The sequence below is a fragment of the Hippoglossus stenolepis genome, chromosome 19 (assembly GCF_022539355.2).
Source record: "Hippoglossus stenolepis isolate QCI-W04-F060 chromosome 19, HSTE1.2, whole genome shotgun sequence".
Lineage (NCBI taxonomy): Eukaryota > Metazoa > Chordata > Actinopteri > Pleuronectiformes > Pleuronectidae > Hippoglossus > Hippoglossus stenolepis.
The window spans coordinates 19,356,994-19,376,968 of NC_061501.1; the positions used below are offsets into that span (position 1 = coordinate 19,356,994).

At 44.8% G+C, this 19,975-nt stretch overlaps 3 protein-coding genes and 1 long non-coding RNA gene across 8 annotated transcripts in view; 2 read left to right on the forward strand and 2 right to left on the reverse strand.

Moving 5' to 3' along the window:
- Positions 1-3,264: 3,264 nt before the first annotated feature.
- On the reverse strand, positions 3,265-9,219 carry eif1axb (eukaryotic translation initiation factor 1A X-linked b). The gene is made up of 7 exons (XM_035142063.2): positions 9,065-9,219; positions 8,326-8,409; positions 6,344-6,447; positions 6,077-6,127; positions 5,272-5,353; positions 4,918-5,009; positions 3,265-4,600 (listed from the first exon to the last, which is right to left on the reverse strand). Exons 1-7 carry the CDS (start codon positions 9,078-9,080, stop codon positions 4,595-4,597), a joined length of 435 nt encoding a protein of 144 aa, XP_034997954.1. The 5' UTR covers positions 9,081-9,219; the 3' UTR covers positions 3,265-4,594.
- Positions 9,220-9,352: 133 nt separating this feature from the next.
- Positions 9,353-10,977, forward strand: LOC124851158. Its single transcript, XR_007032246.1, has 3 exons — positions 9,353-9,427; positions 9,617-9,752; positions 10,007-10,977. It is a non-coding gene; the product is annotated as an uncharacterized LOC124851158 (long non-coding RNA).
- Positions 10,978-11,098: 121 nt separating this feature from the next.
- Positions 11,099-13,387, forward strand: si:dkey-226l10.6 (zinc finger protein Gfi-1b). The gene is made up of 2 exons (XM_035142049.2): positions 11,099-11,267; positions 11,868-13,387. The coding sequence occupies exon 2, from the start codon at positions 11,868-11,870 to the stop codon at positions 12,975-12,977; it is 1,110 nt and encodes a 369-aa protein (XP_034997940.1). The 5' UTR covers positions 11,099-11,267; the 3' UTR covers positions 12,978-13,387.
- A 571-nt stretch (positions 13,388-13,958) lies between these two features.
- The window catches only part of rps6ka3b (ribosomal protein S6 kinase, polypeptide 3b), a 36,772-nt gene continuing 30,755 nt past the window's right edge, over positions 13,959-19,975 (reverse strand). For 4 of the 5 annotated variants that reach the window (XM_035142024.2, XM_035142026.2, XM_035142021.2 and 1 more), the window contains 11 exons: positions 19,357-19,421; positions 19,171-19,273; positions 18,936-19,045; positions 18,645-18,770; positions 18,476-18,565; positions 17,765-17,923; positions 17,410-17,571; positions 17,176-17,252; positions 16,885-17,002; positions 16,389-16,529; positions 13,959-16,145 (listed from right to left, as the gene is read on the reverse strand). In XM_035142024.2, the coding sequence (XP_034997915.1) occupies positions 16,023-16,145; positions 16,389-16,529; positions 16,885-17,002; positions 17,176-17,252; positions 17,410-17,571; positions 17,765-17,923; positions 18,476-18,565; positions 18,645-18,770; positions 18,936-19,045; positions 19,171-19,273; positions 19,357-19,421 (1,274 nt within the window). In that variant the 3' untranslated portion in view covers positions 13,959-16,022. The remainder of the gene's footprint in view (positions 16,146-16,388; positions 16,530-16,884; positions 17,003-17,175; positions 17,253-17,409; positions 17,572-17,764; positions 17,924-18,475; positions 18,566-18,644; positions 18,771-18,935; positions 19,046-19,170; positions 19,274-19,356; positions 19,422-19,975) is intronic. The other variant, XM_035142023.2, reaches the window with a different exon arrangement.

A 19,975-nucleotide genomic window follows, 5' to 3' on the forward strand; every position in this document is an offset into this window, starting at 1 on the left:
CGTGCATGAGCTTCATACGACGTCATTGTGTCACACGGAGCTTTTCTCCTTTGATTGAGGCACCTCCCCTCTTCTTTGATTGAGCTTGAGGCCCCTCCCCTCTCCTTCGATCACGGTGATCAAAGGAGGAGGGTGGGAGAAGAAGAAGAAGAGGAGATCCAGTGGAGGACACTAATGCACCTTGACACCGGACAGAGGAAGAAGCAGCTCTGCAGACGTTTCAGAGGCCGTTAGACAGCTGAGGCCCAACTTAGTCTCAAGAGCAGTTTGGAACTGCAGGAGCGAGCTCAGTTCCTCATCTCGAATAAAGATGAGCTCATAACAAAGCAAACCAAGGGAATTGCTCACTGTCTCCAAACCATGGACATGAACACTCGCACAGAGGATGAGGACGAAAAACTGTTGGCAACAGTTCAGGATCTGCAGGAGAGGGAGAAATCTCTGAGATCTGAGAATGGAAACTACAAACTCCTGCTGCGTAAATCTCAGACAGAGAATGAACTTCTGTCAGAAGACATTCACACTCTGAGAGTGAATGAGAAAACTCTGTACAAGGCAAACAAGTCCCTCACCAAGGAGATGGGACACCTTGAAAGACTGAGGGACACAAATGAAGGTGAGATCCACCGACTGAGAGAAGAGGTGAGTGCTCTTCAGTGCTTATTAGATGATGCTCAGGACGTCCTCCGGGACCGAGATGAGAAAACGTGGGAGCTGAGCCATGTGAAATCTCTGATGGACAAAGAAAAGGAGGACGTCCAGCAGTTGATGGAAGCACTGCGTGGTCGCCAGGAGCATGACGAGCTAGTCACGGATTATCTGACCGAACTTGAGTCCCTGAGAGAGATACACGCCAAAGAGAACGAGGAGCTGAAGGCGGCGATGGAAGAGCTTCAGTCCGATCTGGAGGAGGCTCTGCTGCTCATCTCCGATACAGATGAGATTGCAACAAAGCAAAGCGGGAGAATTGCTGACCTGAGCCATTACATAGAAGTTTACATGTGCACGGACGATATGAAAAGCTACCGTCCGTGATGTGGAAACCAGGAAGCACAGCTGCTCGTCTTCACAACAGACCTGGGAAACCGAACTCCACCGAAGACCTGGGCTTGTTCGCCTCGGTGAACCGGTGCAGCTGTGACCTTTAACCTTTCAACACTGATCTCTGATCAGTTCGCCTCCGAGTCAAATTATACATTCGTACCAAAGTTGAAGAAATCATTATTTTTGAGGTGTTTATCTTTGCATGAAAAATCAACCCACTTGAAAATAGATAACTATATATGTATATGAAATGGAGGCATCATAAGAAAAGAGTCAAGTATTGTTCAAGTGCATCAAATATAAATACAGCATTTGAGTAAATAATACTACAATGTTTATATTGTCTTCTAGAGGATTGTGTTTATCAGTGTCTCTCTCTCTCTCTCTCTCTCTCTCTCTCCCCTCCCTCATGTCTTCTCTCTCTCTCTCTCTCTCCTCTCCTCTGTCTCTCTCTCTCTCTCTCTCCCTCATGTGTCTCTCTCTCTCTCTCTCTCTCTCTCTCTCTCTCTCCCTCCCTCCCTCATGTGTCTCTCTCTCTCTCTCCGTCCCTCCCTCATGTGTCTGTCTGTCTCTCTCTCTCTCCCCTCATGTGTCTCTCTCTCTCTCTCTCTCTTCCTCTCTCTCTCCCTCATGTCTCTCTCTCTCTCTCTCTCCTCCCTCCCTCATGTGCTCTCTCTCTCTCTCCGTCCCTCCTCATGTGTCTGTCTGTCTCTCTCTCCTCCCTAGTGTCTCTCTCTCTCTCTCCCTCCTCATGTGTTCTCTCTCTCTCTCTCTCTCCTCCCTCATGTCTCTCTCTCTCTCTCTCCCTCCTCATCTCTCTCTGTCCCTCCTCATGTGTCTGTCTGTCTCTCTCTCTCCTACCTCGGCTCTCTCTCTCTCATGTCTCTCTCTCTCTCTCTCTCTCTCTCTCATCCCCCTCATGTGTCTCTCTCTCTCTCCCTCCCTCATGTGTCTGCTCTCTCTCTCTCCCTACCTCATGTGTCTCTCTCTCTCCCTCCCTCATGTCTCTCTCTCTCCTCCCTCATGTGTCTGTCTCTCTCTCCCTCCCTCATGTCTCTCTCTCTCTCTCTCCATCCCTCCTCATGTGTCTCTCTCCCTCCCTCACGTGTCTCTCTCTCCGTCCCTCCCTCATGTCTCTCTCTCTCTCTCCCCCTCATGCTCTCTCTCTCCCTCCTCATGTCTCTCTCTCTCCTCCTCTCTCTCTCCGTCCCCTCCTCATGTCTCTCTCTCTCCCTCCCTCACGTGTCTCTCTCTCCGTCCCTCCCTCATGTCTCTCTCTCTCTCTCCTCCCTCATGTGTCTCTCTCTCTGTCCCTCCCTCATGTGTCTCTCTCTCCGTCCCTCCCTCATGTGTCTGTCTCTCTCTCTCTCTCTCTCTCTCCCTCCCTCATGTCTCTGTCTCTCTCTCTGTCCCCCCCTCATGTTTGACTCTGACTCGTGTCAGAGTAAACGTTCGAGTCCCAGCGGTGCTGTTACGTCACAGCTGCAGCAAACAGAGGCTGCTGTGATATGGGTCAGTGCTGTTTTCAGTCTGCTCACACATGCAGGTCCACTGAGTCATGACTGAGGCAGCTCTATAAATAACTACAATACTTACTGTAATGGAAATAAACCAACGTCGGATCAATAATGAGGACACAGGGATTGTGTTGTTCACAGTGAGCAGACCTCAGGATCAAAGATTTAAATAAGAACTATGGTAATTCCTTAAAACATAAATATTAAGAGTCCATAACATCTGAATTACGAAGAGGGTCTGAAAAGTTCAATTCATCTTCATTAGCAGATCAAATAATGTTGAGTTAGACATTTAAGCGATTTGTCTTGGTCATTAAATTATGACCTCGTACTGGGAATTATCAGATAAAAGCCAATTGAAGCAAAATGTAAATTAAAAACAAATTAAATTAGGCTTCAGTTTTTTCTCATGATTGTGGGGACTGATCATCTTCAGACTCAAAGTCCTGAAAATAAGAATATTATGGGAAGTCAGGAGAGGAACAGAGCTACGGACACATCAGCTGGTCTGACTCTCACTCGAGGTTTTTATCTCTTCTGTTGATGAGGTCAGACCTGTCGTTAGTCATGAAACAACCTGTGGCCCCGGATGAAGGTCGAGGGAACTCCAGAGCTGCAGCTCTTTTAGCTCCAGCTCGCCACCGTCAGAGCGGCGGCACAGCGACGTGCGCCAGGCAGCTAAAAAACACTTTTGCCAGCTCGGCCGAGTTAAGATCTTTATTGGAAACCAGCCTTCAAACATCATAGTACAATTATTTTTAATTCAGAGTTACAACAGCAACAGGCCCCATGTGGTCTAGAGCAGTGGTTCCCAAACCGAGGTGCTGGGCCCCCTCTGGGAACATGGGGAGGTTTCCAGAGGGGGAGAAGAAGAAGATATATAATATACTGTATATATATAATCAATTTGCCAGAGGTTAAGAGACGAAGTAAGACAGACGGCACAGCTGTGAGGTTTTACTGGTGTGTATCTGTGGTGAAGAGTTTGGGAACCGCTGCTCTAAAGTGAGAGAGCTGCCGATTGGCCGAGCTTCACTTTGTGTTGCAGCCGCAGAGCGAGCAGCGAAGAGGTCAGAACATTAGAGGAAAAAATAAAAGATAAAAAGAGACAGAATCACGAACAAGGGAAACAACAGAAAAATACATTTGAGTCTTTTTACATTTGATTCTTTTCTTTGCCTTCATTCGGCCGAGGCTCAATTCAAAACAAGCAACTCGTTGACTGTGATCCGTTGTCGGTGGAATATTAGGTCAACAAAATGAAAAACCATATTATCTTTCTCATATAATTAAACAGCCTTCAAACTGTCTTGGACTTTATGAACTCGTCTAACAGGCGACAGCTTCAATGACAGACTGCAGAAAGAAGAAAAACACGTAATAGTTCTGTCTTTTTATTGACGAATCCAGAGATTCTGTACTTGATGCTAAATTCCACATAATGTGAAATGAATATAAATACATTTTTAAAAGATGACGCATTCGGTGTGAGATATTTTGCAGTCATGGTGTCGACAGGGAGCGAGTGTTTCGGCTACAAAAGGGAAAAAAGAACTACTACTACGAGAATGAGATTTTCTGTTGACGTGAGAAGCAAAAAGGTAAAAATCTAGCAATGCTCCAGATATTCTCCCCGAACATGAGGCTGGCGATCAGCCTGCTCTGATTCTACAGTCCAACGGAATGAATTACTGCATCGTCATCAGGGAGCAGGTCGCCCGCTGCAGCGCCCTCCAGTTGCTACGGGTGAGAACTGAAGCAGCATCTCTTCTTCATTCAAAACAACTACATCTAAGAACTGATGCCCCCCCCCCTCTGTGAAATGCACTTAAAGTTCTTCAAACAACAAAGACGTCTGCTGATGGTAAACAACCTGGGGTAAATCGAAACATACTGTGTTAATAAACTGTGCTGGATTGGCAGAGGCTGATCTTAAGAAAAAATAATAATTATTGGTGCGGTGTTTCGGCTCAAAATATCCCAATGGGAGCATCTCTAGTAAAATCCCACCTTCCCCCTCGAGCAGCGGGTCTTTAGATCTGGAACGAAAAGAGCACAAACACAATTACTTTAAGTTAGGTCCTGCATTTTAAATTTATTGGGATTTAAAAATAAATTATTGGAACATTATCATAGTTTCTGTGTTTATTTTAAAACACTAAAGCAGGTTCTGTGGCTTTTATTGTGTTTGAGTTGAGCTGTGGCTACATATTTATCATAGATTAATCGTTTGTGATCATTTAAATATTAAGATAAGATATTTACAGTGAAGACATTACAAATTTGTTTTGCCCAAATGATTATTATTATAATATATTACTATTCTTTATTATTTAATAAATGTAACAGGACTCACCTCATCAACCTCCTCATCATCATTTCCAATGTCGTCGAACAGAACCTCGTCATCGTCTCCTTGCCCGTACGGATCTGTCTCGTTGATTTTGGCTGTGAGAGAAAAGACAAGGATGAGAAAACAGCCTGAGTGAAGCTGCTGCACGTTAGAGGATGACCTCTGCTGTTTGGAGTCAGTTACTGCATCTGTTACTTCACAGCTCCTCAACCTGAAAGAATTAAACTACGATCCAACTGATCTGGACTGAGGACGTTCAGAGAGGACTTTTAAAAACAATCTCCAGTCTTGTTCCCCGGTGGTGAATGGATGGATCCAGGCGCGGTGGATCCAGTGGTGCGGGTGTGTTGGACTCACCGTGCTCCGGCAGCTCTCCGTAGGCTTTCAAACTACGAGCCTCTTCTGCAGTGTACTTCAGGATGACGTCAGCTTTAGTGTCCTGAAACACAAGTTGTGGTTAGAGACGGAGGCCGAGGGCAACTTGTTTTACAGATTCTACAAACAGAGCAAAGTTCTGAGGCAAATACCCAAAAAGCTTTCAACTGGTTTGACCCATTAAACCATCGCATCATGTGAGTAGGAAACGACTTGGTGGACAAAGTCTGATGCTCACAGATCCACATCTTTATCTTTTACCCACATTGGCTTGATGATTGGCTCATTTATTTTAAGTCCATGTAGGATTTTTAAAAGTCATATACAACATTTAATAAGTACCACTACTGTGAATGGCAGGCTCAAAAATATATTAAAGATAGTTGTAAATACATTTCTGAGCTTTTAATACCTTCTCATGCATTTAAATAAGGGAATCAGTCATTTTTTTTAAGACCTACATTTGTCCTGATAATCTACGAAAAGCTAAACAACATTAGAATATGGTTAAAAATACAAACGAGGTACAAAACCGTGCAAATCACGAGACAAAGACAATTTAAAGAAGTGCTTCAATGTGACATTCCAAAAGAAAACAGATTCAGCAGTGGAGTGTGAACAGTAGTTTAAATGCCATGAAAGCAAATCTAGACCCAGGTACGATCTACGAACAGACCAACACTTTGATTTGTACAAACAGACGTTTAAGTCCCATGAACACAGGCTGTATTTGTGACGTGCGAGGGTCAGTACAGCGTCTGTTCTGCGTCGTCAGTGACCAACACACCTGATAATCTCTCAGTCCGACCAGGATGATGTCTGACGTGTTAATCCAAACCTGGAGAAAAACAAAGCAACGCAAAGATTACACCTTGTGCTGTACAACAACACACTGCACTTTGTGACCTCCACACACACGCACACAATTGAGTCCACGCTGCCACATTAATGGCGGCTTACTGGCCATTGAGGCCACGCTGATTCAGCATTATGTCCGGGGGTTTCCTGTGTGCTGCTGGGGAAAAGGTGCGAGGATTGCTCGGGACCTTCCTACCTTTTTCCGGAGTTTTCCTCTGATGTGGCAAAGCCGCTTGGTGCCATCGAAGCACATGGCCTCCAGTCGTCCGTTCCCCAACATTTTAATCACCTGAGCGTATTCTGAAAGACACCAGAGAGCAGGGGATGCTTCAGTCAACCATGATCTCTTCCAGTCGCTCCAACAAACAAATACAACATCGGGAGATTCTTGCAGATGTTTCAGATCCAACAACAACACAGAGAAGTAAGACATCATGTCCTACTCTTGAACACGCTGGGTGGTTAATTTAGGAATGAACGAGTCATCAATACAGATATAATAAGAAATTGAGTTTCCCATGAAGTTTATAGTCATTGAAATTGAATTTATTATTTCTATTCTCTAACTGGAGCTACAGTTCACTGCGTTCTGAGGAGGAAGGTTCTACTGTTACAGCTCAACAGTAAAGAGGCCAAAACAGAGAGGAGGAGCCTTTGGGTTCGAAACGAGTGGAAACATCATTATTCTGGTCTTAGAATAGATTTTTTTTTTTATTCACATGACATGCATGCTGCACAAAACAAGATTAGCACCGAGGCAACATATCAATGTTTGACGTCTTCTACGATCATATCGTCTTGTTTTTGCAAATATTCTGATTTTAAAACACTTTTTGATGAGGATAAGTTTAAATTGTAATAAAAATGAACAGCAGCATCTCGTTTTTCTTCTTCTCTTGGTTATAAATTTGTCTCAATGACGTCTCCGCACTGGGCTCATGTCCCCACTCGCAGGGACTTCAGCAGCACTCAGCGCTGGTGGAGCCGTTTCCACTGGAGGTCAAACGGTCTGATCAGTTTTTGTTCCTCTCTGCAGCACAGACCTGAAACCAACTGTCTGACTGTCTCCATCCAGGGTAACTTTTAAATCCAGATTGATAATTTCATTCACAAGTGCCTTAAACTGAACTTCTTTAAAAAAAATCTACAGTCATACCATCATTGTACTTTATTATTTGACTTATTTCAACTTTTTTTTAATTTAAACAGATTTATTTGTATTATTTTTTGCCTCTTAATCTCCTGACCCATTTTTTTGGCTCTTTTTTGAATCTGTGTAAAACTGTTCTTTTTGGTTTTAATGCGATGTCTCTTAATTCTGTCTGTTTCTCATGTCCCTGTACAACACCTTGAATCTACCTCTGTATGAAACGTGCTTTATAAATAACACTTCTCACTTGATGAACTGCTCGATGTTCAGGCTGTAAGAGGTTGTAAGAAGTAAGAAGTGTCTTTGGGTCACAAACCCAAAGACACTTGGTTCACACTCAGTCCAACATATTCCCGTTTGAGAAGATGAACAAAAGAAGGTGTTTGTGCTTCTAGTGCTCTAAATTAATTAATTGCCAAAATTGTTGCCTCCAAATTGTCAGTTGGTTCACACACAGTTTACATCTCTAATCAGATGTACACGGCTGAATGCTTTTTCCAAATTTTTCACCACCGTTTAATTACAGACCAGATCTTGTGTCTGCTTATACCCGAGTACAGGAATCCAAACAATATAATAATATGATCACCATCAGCCCAGTTTGTGCTGCTCGTGCATCAGGATTCATTCCAGACACGGGTCACGGTTCGTTTCTCTAAAAGGTTAAAGAAGCAATGTTTGAAAAACACAAAAACACATTGTGACTCATGGGAAACGAATCAAAATGTGTTTTAATGATATAATAGGCTGAATATTAAGTCACAGGGATGGTTAGACACGTGGTTCTTGAGATACCTGCAGACTAAAGGTGTTTTGAAACGACCTCCTGGGCCTTTCAGACCTGGTCCTTTTAGATACGAGATGATTAACCTCATCTGGAGCCACGGTGACTACCAGATGTCCTACAGGGACCCGTGTGAGGGTCTTCGGACCGAATCCAAAGTAGGGATTCTCGTGGGTTTTAGACGGACTAAAGACCGGAAGTGGTGGATCTCTGGAGTCACAGCAGACCCTGAACCGGGACTCACCCTGTCCGTCCTCCTTGAACACCAGCTCCCTCTTCTCAGACTCATTCTCGTTCTTTCCACGTCGCCGATTCTTTCCTCCTTTACCTGTAAACACAGACACGGGGATTTGAGCTCAGGCTGCACATTCACTCATTCATTGTCATGGGTTCGACTCCGCGGACCACAAGTCAGTAACTAGAGCAGCGGATCTACTTGTCATGGATCTAGAGCCGCCGCACGGTTAGCATCACCTGTTTGAATGAGGTTAGCCGATAAGACAACGTTGCCTTGCTCATGGGTCTCGCGTGAAAGAGACGTCACGTCACATGGCCACTGACAAAGACCCAGCGGCCTCGAACTAACCCGGTTACCCGGTCACCGCTGTTATCTCGGGTGAACTTAGGATAAATAAAAATGTCCCGGGCCGGACCGGGGTGGGGTTTAACTAGCAGCTAGCTAGTAGTAGCGTGCTAGCTGTGGGAGCTACACTGGCGAGGAGCTACAGAGTTCATTAGTAAGTGGGTTAACTCTAACCTGACTACTAACCCAGCCGGACTAACCACGTGTTGGTTCGGTTTAGCTCGGACAGACCCGGGTTAGAGCGCGGTGAACGACTCTAGCCGCGGTGCTAACTAGCTTTAGCCGCTCGGTGTCACGTTTTCACTGCGTGTGTCCGCCGCGGGATCGACACAATCAAAGCTCCGGAGAAACACGCGCACGCTCACACACCGACACACACGAACACGCGCGCGGACCTTACCTTTATTCTTGGGCATGTTCCCGGACGCGGTTCACGTGAATCCCACAGAACCGAAACAAGAGGAAGAGTTTAAACCGACAGAGAGAAACTGATCCAGCTAGCTACCGCTAATTCACACGGACCGCTCTGCGCATGCGCTCCGCCACGTTCAAACTGCCGCTGCTTTATTGAAACGGGGGTTGGTTAACAGAGACAAACCAGATATTGAATGAATGCTTAGAATACATATCTTGTGTTTGATCGCCACAAACCTCTAGTTCCCCGTTTCCTGTCTTACTTTATAAACTAACGTACATTTTGTATTTCTACATCACTTTTATTCACTACAGAACACCTGACATTCATTTCACACAGCTGATGCATGTAAGTCTTACTTTACAATCCATTACTAGTACTTATGTACAATACTAACTAGCTGTTAGCTAGCTAGCTTCTTTTCTGGCTCGCTAACCATGGCTAGATCAACGACATAAAACTCAAAATATAACAGTATATACGTAATATGCTGAATGATGTGCATTTGAAAACATGCTTTTGATTTTCTTTATCCAGAGTGTTAGTCTGGTCACAATCATTTCAGACTTACAGATGCTGTATGAAGATCAGGAAAATGAGGAAGCAATTGTTGGTCTCCATTCTGATGCTGAGGAACTAGACTATGTTCTACAGGCTCAAGATGGAGTTGTGGGTGAGTCTTAGAATCCAGCTCTCCTACATGAAGAAGGCCCCTATGATGACATAGACGACTCATCTTCAACACAGGACATGAATACGGGTCATTTTTTACCCATGTTGTGCATTAGAAGGTGTTTGCATAGCTTGTGTATCAAAGGGTCAACATATTCAGAGCAATCACCTTGAACAACTCAACTCAACGGTGCAGTAAATCGAGGAAAATACCATAATGACCCACAGCTGATCACTTTCCACTGTACCTTGCAGAGCTGAGGGCAAAGGAGAATGAAGAGAAGAGCCGACAAGAACTGCAGAAGATGAAAGAAATGTTCTTTCTGTACGATGACTATCAGGAGCCCAGTGAGGAGGTGAGTGGGAATCAGAACTCAGACTGGAGAAAGAGAATCTGCTAAATCCTGAGCTCTTTGAATCGCTGGTACAGGAGAAGAGTTTCAGTGCTGACCTCAATATCCAGCTCTGCAAAACAAAGAAGACTCTACAGGCTACAGAGTTTACAGACGCACTGGAGAGAACTTCAGGAGAGACACAATGAGGTCAAAGCAAAGCTGACGGCTTCTTTGACGGCTTGAACAGACTCAACAATTCACCAAACTGTGCGGGCGCATCAGGTCCTGGTGAAAATGTACGTATTGTGGAGTAACTCGAAATGGTTGTGGCAAAATGGCCCAACAATTAGGGGCCGGAGTGTAGGAGCAATTTCATTAGTTTGATATATTTTGATTATTATTATTTGTTATTTTTGCATTGATATTTTAAGACACTAGGCATTAGACCAGGTAGGATTCATAGTAAAGGTAGCAGGTGTGTTAATGAGGGGAAGCACCAGAAAGGGGAAATGGTTTTTTTACCAGAGCACGAGGAGAAGCACGTGTATATCTTTGTTTCTGAACGTTAAAATAAATCTACCCAACCGTGAACTCAGTGTGGACAATGGACGTCTTTAATTGCCTGAGTACAACGCAACGCGACTGGTGCCTCAGTGGCTTTTGGTTAAGTTTAATTTGACAGAAACATCCTTTGGACAAATAGCCACTACAGTTATTGTTATTATCATTATTATTATTAGACAAGACTTTTATTAATGTATAATCAATAAAGGAAAGAAACTGAATGGGTAAAATGAACTGAAATTGAGATTATACAGGTAGATTAAAATTATATATTTTTTGTACAGACTATGGATTATAGACGGATGAAAATTAGATGTTATTGTTTTTATATATAGATAATTATATATATATATATATATATATATATATATATATATATATATATATATATATATATATAAAACGGGCTCATTCACAGTATTTAGTCCCGGTCACTTGAACTCTCCTCCCCGCCGCCAGAGGGCGCTCTGTCCCGCAGCGGAAGATGACATGGACCGGAAGTCCGGCCGCTTCTCTTCCGGGGTGTTGAGCTGATGTCTGACTCGTAGACTGTTTCTATATCATACGAGGTTATATGTGATATATGAGGTTATATATCTGACGGCTGCTCGACCACAGTGAGTGTTTACATCTTCACCTGTGATTTGAAATGTTCTGCATCGTTTCACCTGCTCTGAATCAAACTTCATATTCAAAATATGAATTCTTCTTCTTCACAGGAAGCGTTAAACTGGTTCTCATGGAAACAACAGTTTTCTAAAGGTTTAATTTAATTTAACGAGTCCAGACGATCCGTGTCTTTCAAAGCTCCGGTTGAATTATAATAAAAGAACATAAGCTTTATTTCATGTGTTTTTCTACATAATGTTCTAATAGAGTTTAGAAACTGAGCTGAACACGAGCTGTGGAGAACAGGACCGTTATGTACAGAACATTTTCTACTAATAAAACATCCTTACTGCACATAAGTCATTGTTAAGATAACCAGAAGTAATGTTCAAGCTTTATGAGCTTATATTGCTGCAGATGTTTTTCTACTCAATGTAAAAACAACCGAGCTGATAACAGGTGAATGTAATCACACAGAAAGAAGAGTTATCGTTTCTCCCTCCTCTTCTTCTCATCTGACTTCACGAGGATGAAGAAGAGAAGGTGTCACATGTGCAGTTTGTTAAATCCCCTCAAGGTAAAGATTCATTTTTGATTTCTCGTGTCAGATGTCTTCGGAGCGCCCGCTGGTCGGAGGCGGAGCCGCAGGGAAAGCGACGTCCTCTTCAGTCGTGGCAGGAAACAGGAACTGGGACGGATCCGGCGGGATGGACCAGATCAACGTGGTGAGAATAGACGACACTCACATTGCAGAGGAGCCGTCTGACGTCGGGGGAAAGGTTAAAGGCGAAGCAGCGGACTACTACGAGGTGGAGTACTCGATACCTGCGGAGGAGGAGGCGGAGGAGGAGGAGGAGGAGGACAGCGTCTACGTCATTGAATATTCAAATCCAGAGGAGGAGGGGGACAGCTACCAGTTCACCATGTCTGTAGATAGATCGCTCTCGGCTAAACGGCCGGTCAAACATCCAGTGGTCAAAGAAAACGCCACAGCTCCTTTAGCGATGACGTCCAAAACTCGGTTGTCATCCAGGCCGAGACAGATGGTGAATCAGAAGAGGAAGATGAGAACAGAAGAGGAGGTGAAAGAGGAGGGAGCTGTGAGCAGTAAGAGCGCGTTGGAGCTCGGAGAGGACGACAGCGACGTGATGGAGTCGGGTAAAGAACAGCTGGTGTGCACGCTGTGCCCGCCGCCCAAAAGACTCTTCAAGAGGGCGTCAGGTCTGGCCATTCATTTAAAACAAATGCACCTGATGGAGGGCAGGAAGAAGTTCTTCTGCACGTCCTGCAAGCAAACGGTTCGCAGTCAGGTCGACTTTGATGCTCACACGCGGCGCCACGCCAACCAGGACGCCGTCTTCACCTGCACCCTCTGCTCGGAGGCGACAGAAAATAAAACAGGATCAGAGACGACGGGGTACAAAGGGTCGAGGTTGGGCCTGAAGAGACACCTGGAGAAGGAGCACCCGGGCGCCATCCCTCGCTGCAACATCTGTAACAGAGGCTTCAAGACAATCATGACATACCTCGCCGATCAGTTCAGGCACGTGGGAGTGTCGCCGTTCCACTGCGCCCAGTGTCAGATCTACGAGATGACGGAGAGGGGTCTGAGCGTGCACATCAGAAACCACCAGAAGAAGAAGCAGCAGCAGCCCCGGCCGACACTCGAGGACTTCACCAACACAGATAACTCGGCAACAGACGACTCGGACTTCTGACGCTGCAGATTCCACGTTTACTTGTGTCAGTGTTTGTAGAAGCACCAGCTCAGGGACTTCCTGTTTGTCAGAGAGACACGTCCACTCGCTCACTGTGAAGTTTCCAGACATTTTCCTGCTGTTTCCTCAAACAATAGACTTGTTTTATGAGTTCAAACATTATTTTTGCCGTCACTGGTATTAAAAACACTAATATCTTTAGTAAACGTAGTAAAAAGTATGAGAATAAAAGCTTTTCCTTTAAAACTCTTCAGATGATTTGACGAGTTTCTGTTGAAGATTAAAGTCGAAGGGGCTAAAATCAGCAGGTTGTTTTGTTTGTGTTTCATCATTTTTAACACTTTCGCCTTTTATTTTATTTCTTATATGAAGTTTTCTCATGTAATGTAATTAAAGGGAAAACTACTGACTTTTAGCCTCGTGTTCGTTTCTCCACTGGGACTCTGACCTGAAACCCTGAACGACAGACCTTGTTTTACTGGTTTGTTTTATGATTGTCGCACACGTGTTTTTTATGAAGAAAATAAACTTGCACAAGAGTCAGGAATCAGTTTCATGATCGACCTGCTGGTTTCCGTCCTGACGGGCAGTGCGACGTGTCGGACCTTAAATTCACTGGTGTGGTCCAATCCCCTCGATCTACCACAGGTGGAATCTGGTTCAGAAGAACGATTAAAGCAAACAGGAAGAACCTGTCACATCAAAGTCTCAGTTCAGATTTATTCTAATTAATTTGCTTATAAAATATAATTGTACATTTTTATAATAATGTAATTTTATTATGATAAAATGGGAGTTTTAAATTTAGTTCAAATTAAATCTACAACACAATTAAGTGTGTAAATAGTGACAATAACATCTCTGTGATATAAAATAAACTTTGATGAAGTCGACTCGGAGCTGAAGATAGAAACAGATGTATGTGTTTCTCACAAAGCTCCAGTAAACTGAAGTGATCAATAAGAGTCAGTTCGCGTCATCTGCTGATTATTCTTTTATTGTTTTTAATAGAAAGTCCAACTCTCGCTGCAGGTACAAAAACAGAGAGCTGGCTTAGCAGCAGGGCCGAACGCGTCTCTGACAGGAGCAGAAAACAGAAGAAGAAAAGAGAAAGCTGTTCCCGTTTACAGAAAAAAAAAATCATTCCTTTTACATTCCTTTATCCCAGAGCTGCTCATCGACCGACGAGGCAAAGACCAACATTTATATAATTCATATGATGTAGAAAATCAAATCAGACGTTTAATCCCTTGATGTTGACTCGAGCAGCGGAAGAATCAGATTCTGATCAGTCGCCTGAACATGAGTTTGTATTTTGAAGTGCTCGTTGTCTTCAGGCCGCTCGTCGAGTTTACTTCACACTGCAGAAACACGACGCCCTGATCAGCTGGAGGTCGCCTCCAACAGCAGGCCTTCTACAAGTCCAACTTAAAGGACCAGTTCACCCAAACTACGAATAAAACATTAACAGCTTGATGTGAAAGTTTCCTCTCTTCAGTAGTTTGGGTGAACGAACCCTTTAAACATGTTAATATATGGATCTGAAGCCTGAATTGTTTTTCTGTTACACAGGTGAGTTTTTAAAGGGTTCAGCTGACACATGATTCTCTCCATCTCAGCCATGACACGTCATCACCCTCATCTTCATCATCATCCGTGTGTCTGAGGATGAAGGGTGGAGATTGAAGACGTCCATAAAGACAAAATGCATCAATCGGGTTTTGGAATTTAATTCTTCTCATGATTCTCCAGCGTCTCTGATAAAAGTCTCTCTCCCATCACCCACGTCTGTGCTCCGTACGTCCACCTCCCTCCTCCTCCTCCTCCTCCTCCTCAGAGATATATAAAAATGCATCGTCTTGATTCATAGAAACCTGAGTAACTCGACGAGTTTGTATTTACAGTTCCGTTCCCTGTCGGCTGCACCGAACAGCGAGGATCAGGCGGCTCGTGCAGGAGGTCGTCCGGGCTCGACTGTTCTCGCTCCAGCGGTTGGTTGTTTTGTGAGAAGGAAAAAAAGAACTAACTCGCGCACGTTTTCTAACTTTTCACCCGTCAGGCGTCGAGTTGAAGCCTCAAGCTGTAAAAGATAATTCAAATATACTGACGTGTTAAAGCTGCACGAGGGACGAGCTCGCTGCAAAAACACGACTCCTTCACAGATTCATCATCATGAAAGATACTTTCTCAATGTTTTTGCGTGAACTAATTTCCTCTCCCAGGTGTCGGAACAGAGCAGAATATTAATAGTTCTTTCACCCAAAAAATTGTTTTTACTGCCGTTACTTTGCATAATTTTAATGGAGTGCATACAATTTAAATATGTGGCCACCAGGGGGCGTCCAAGAATATTTCTGCGCCTTGTGTAGCTTTAAAGTGAAGCTAAAAAAGGCAGAATCTGCTCGTGACTGTTCATCTTGTGCTCGGACTCGTTTCAATGAGACTTCAACATGAATCTGCCTCCCGCCCTCAGTCACCCCCTCGGTCCTCTGCAGACGCCGTCATCTCAGAGGCGACTTGAGGTGTAAATCTACAGCTACGCACGACATGACGCCAGCTTGAAGACGATGATCTGGCTCTTTAAATGCATACATTAGATTATAATGTTCCTATGTTCAGATCCCAACTAGTTTTGAAGTAAATAAATACAGTACTTTCATTTTCCTGACGCGTCTCGGGTTCACGAGGCAGCTGTGATTGTCCAAAGCAAAAACGCCGCCGGAGGACTCGGCCTCGGCGGCGGGAAGGAGTCGACCGGTTTGTCGCTGCAGCTCAGTCCGGCTGTCGATGGGAGAAGCTGGGACTCTACAGTGAGACAGCAGATGATCCAATCAGGAGAGTCCCTTAAGGTGCAGGACAGGAAGTGGAGGGGAGGAGGGGGAGGGCTCCTATTTGGCGTCAGCGGTTCCCTGGTCCATCAGTAGTCTGTACCGCCGGACAGGAGGGAGGGGGGTGGTGGTGGTGGTGGTGGTCGGGGGTTTGTCCGGCAGAGGTCAGATCGAGGTCAGAGTTGATGGGAGTAGGTGTGTGGGGAGGGTGTAAAGGTCACAGAGCGGTGGAGGTGATCTTCTTCATGCCTCTCCGCTGCGCCAGAGTGGAGCAGCCCACCGGCTCCAGGACCGGAGGGACGTTCCTGTTGAGGGCCGAGTAGGTGGCTGCCATCGCCCCCTGGAGGGAGGAGAGAGAGAAACGGCCATTATTCATCTTTTAGTGGCGTCACGGTGACTTTACAGTCAAATTATTTCCGCTCTGAATATTGGAGATAAACGCTGGTTTGTAACGACGTCCGACAGTTGAAGCTGCGACTCTCGGTCGGTTCTTCCCACAGGGGATCGAACCCTCTCACCAGAGTTACAGAGAGCAGACGTTCAGGGGGAGGACTGGGAATGAGAGAGGAAACCAGTGCATCACCTTGACGAGGTGCGGTGCGTCCTGCCTGTTGAGGGTGTACTTAGGCAGCTGGTCTCTGTGCGTCACCCAGGGGTGTCTGAGGACCTGACCTGCCGTCAGCCGCTGGTGAGGGTCCACGTGCAGCATCTTGGACACCAGATCCTGAGGGGTCAGGGGTCAGAGGTCAGAGGTCACAGAGCGATTACAGTGTAGAGGTTAGAGTACGTGACTGGAGCGAAAAGAGGTCACAAGAATATCACTGCAAAAAAACCTGTAACTTCATCATATGCATTTTGATTAAAAAGAGAAAATCAAAAAGTAATTGTTTGATTGTGAAGTTCAACTTTAAACAAACTTTATTTACAGAAACTTGAGCTGGAACTTGTTCAAAGGGAAAATGTGATTGGTTTAGTTTACTCTGTTAAATTCATCAGTATCTGCAGCTGAGGAGAAAGTTTGTCCAATTTATTGTGTCTTTGTCTGATTGTACAGTCCAGCATTGGGGGGGCGTCCACACCTTAGCCTCAGAAGACACAGACGTCCAGTATCCTCCACTGAGTGAGAACTTTCCGCTGCCGATACGAGCCAGGATCTCCTCCGGTGTGTCCTCGGGGCCGTTGGCAAACGGAGTGAAGCTGGAGAAAGACGCGGGACAATTTAGACTCGTGTGGTTTTCATGTCTTTGAGACACAGATTTCTACTGAAGACTCTTCAGGAGACGATACATCTGCCCCGGCAAACCCCGAGTTTATCAGAAGGTGCCACTCCACTAGCGACGGATAAAGCGATTACATGTGTTAACACAAACCCTGTTAACATCGTGTAGAGCAGGACTCCGAGACTCCAGATGTCACAGGCTGCATCGTAACCCTGCTTCTTCAACACCTGCCACAAAGACAGAAAAAGTGTAAATACAATTCATATTTAAACAAATTCCTCTTTTCCATCTTGACGACAACACGTTTGTGTTTGTTGCACATGTTGTTTTTTCTGTTTGCTTGTGTTGCAGTGTGTTGAGTTCTCTGTCGACACAGCGACTTACCTCTGGCGCGACAAAGTTGGCGGTGTAACACGGCGTCATGAGCAGCCCGTTCTCCGCTCTCAGCTGTTTGGCGAAACCGAAGTCGCAGATCCTGATGGACTCGGCGTTCCCGCTCTCGTCCACGTACAGGATGTTACTGGGCTTCAGGTCTCTGTGCACCACCTGCAAACACAGGAAGACGAGGGTGTGGAGGGGTTTAAAGTTAGAGACAAACAGATTCTGTTTCATTTCTTACTTTGCTTGCTTTTCGAAATCACTTAAATTCTAATTAACAGCACTAAGTGTCCACGTTTCCCTTCATCTCTTTGCTTTACTGTTCTTTGAACACGTGGTAAACCAGGAAGCAGAGTCGTACCCCCTGGACGTGCAGGTACTCCAGCGTCTTGGTGATGGTGTAGAGAACAGCGCTGGCTTCTCTCTCAGAGAAAAACTTCTGTCGGAGGATTTTATCCAGCAGCTCGCCTCCTTTCATCAGCTCCGTCACCAGAAACACGGAGCGGCCGTCGTCATACACCTGCCGCACGGAGACATGAGTCACAGCAGCTGAGTCACTGAAGTGTTCTGTGAGTCTCTTAACTCGGTTCAATTCAGACATATTCGGATGAAACAATAAAAATAATCGGACAGTTTTCTAACTTTGACCCTGATGATGACAACTTTCCCATTTTTATCAACCAAAGGATAAACTGATTAATCATTGAAAATTATCAGCGGATTGTTTGAGTCTATTTGTCAGTGCCATAAGAAAATATGTTTTTTTATATTAAATATTCCCAAAAACTAAATTAAGTTAAAATTACTACAAAACGTTCTAAAAATCTTTTAATGCCATTTTCTTGCACTTGACAGTTTAATAGTCGATGCAACAGACACGTGAAGACTCAGTTTAAAGCTCTAACTACTACTAACCTCCAAGTGTCAGAAAACAAAGAGGAATTTAAAACAATTCTCTGATACGAGAGATTAAAAGTAAAGAACAGTAAAGAAGATTTTCACAATAAGATGCTGCTCTGACTTTAATGCCACTGTTTCTTTAAAGCTCAATTTCCCGTTCAGCGTGACTCACGTCCTTCAGGGTGATGATGTTGGGGTGTTGTCCGTATCTCAGCAGGATCTCCACCTCCTCCGTCGGGTCTCTCTTGACCTTGTTGATGATCTGCAACGGGAACAGACGGTGTTTTACGGCGCTGGAGAGCGGGACTCGAGGCGCCGTGCTGCAGACGGTGGTGTTTTACCTTGACGGCGTACTCCATGCCGGTTCCTTTGTGTACGCAGCGTTTGCAGATGGAGTATGAGCCGACGCCGATGTCCTCCTTGATCTCGTAGGCGTCTGAGAACTGGGACGTGCTTCTGTGCAGCTGCTACATGCAAAGACGCAGTTACCTTCTGTGGTTGCAAGTTAAAAAGCTGAGACTTCAGAGAAACCTTCGCACTGTGCTGCCAACTATCTCCTCTCCTTGGAAAGAGGACATTTGACCTTGGTGTTCAAACAGTGTTAAATACAGTGTGTCAGTGTGAGTTTGTACCTGAACTATAGCATTAGGTAGTGGTTGTGTTTCCTCCTCTGTTATGGCCACAAAACTGAATCCTCTGAACAGCTGATGGGCGTTGGCACTGGGAGGAATCCCCGGAGAATCTGAGACGGACACACGAACAGCTGTAAATCCTCGTCGCTCAATGAAATCAGACTTTACCGTAGTTGAGCTCAGGAGGAGGAGGAGGAGGAGGAGGAGGAGGAGGAGGAGGAGTGACAGTCTGTACCTCTGGGTGTTTTAGCTGTGAACTCTGGATCGAAATAGAACGTGTCATCAGGTCGTCCTGACGCCGGTTTGAAAGGAGGCGGGATCTCTCTGCGGTACAGTTTCTGAGGCGAGAGGAAGATGAAACACAAAGTTGAGACAAAACGATAAAAAGAAAACGTGAATGTTGTTTTATCTCAACACTGACGTTCCAGTCGATGGTGATGAAGAACTGATGCCTCTTGATCTCCTCCACTCCGTCTGGTCCAGCTCCTGGAACACAAATAAACACATCATCATCATCTTCATCTTCATCTTCATCACGAGCTGTCAGTGCAGTACAGCACACACCAGCAGGGGGCAGGGTGACTCCAAGGTTCTGATTAGTCACATCATCATTGAGCTCCGACTAAATATTTAGATTTTTAACAAACAGGAGGAAATAGTGGATTTGTCAGGGAATATTTTCAACAGCAGATAAACCTCCCATTAATTGAGTGAATGCCAGACAATAATAAACCCTAAATCAGAAACAAAACATTTATTTGACAACCAAAAGGTCAGAACTAGTAAAAACTAAGTTACAGAGCTACAAACACGTTTTACTTCTGATTGGGCTGCAGCTACTTGTGACACGTCAATCAGGTAAAGGGGCTGAGGAACAAACTGACCAATGAGACGCAGCGGGCTTTAGATGAAAGGGTTATTTTGAGAGAAAATGGAGAGGATGGAAATCTACTTCCTCCCCCATGTCTTTATCTGGAGGAGGATGGAAACTCTGCATTTGACTCATACTCTAAATTTGTTCAGATGCTGAGCGACTTCAT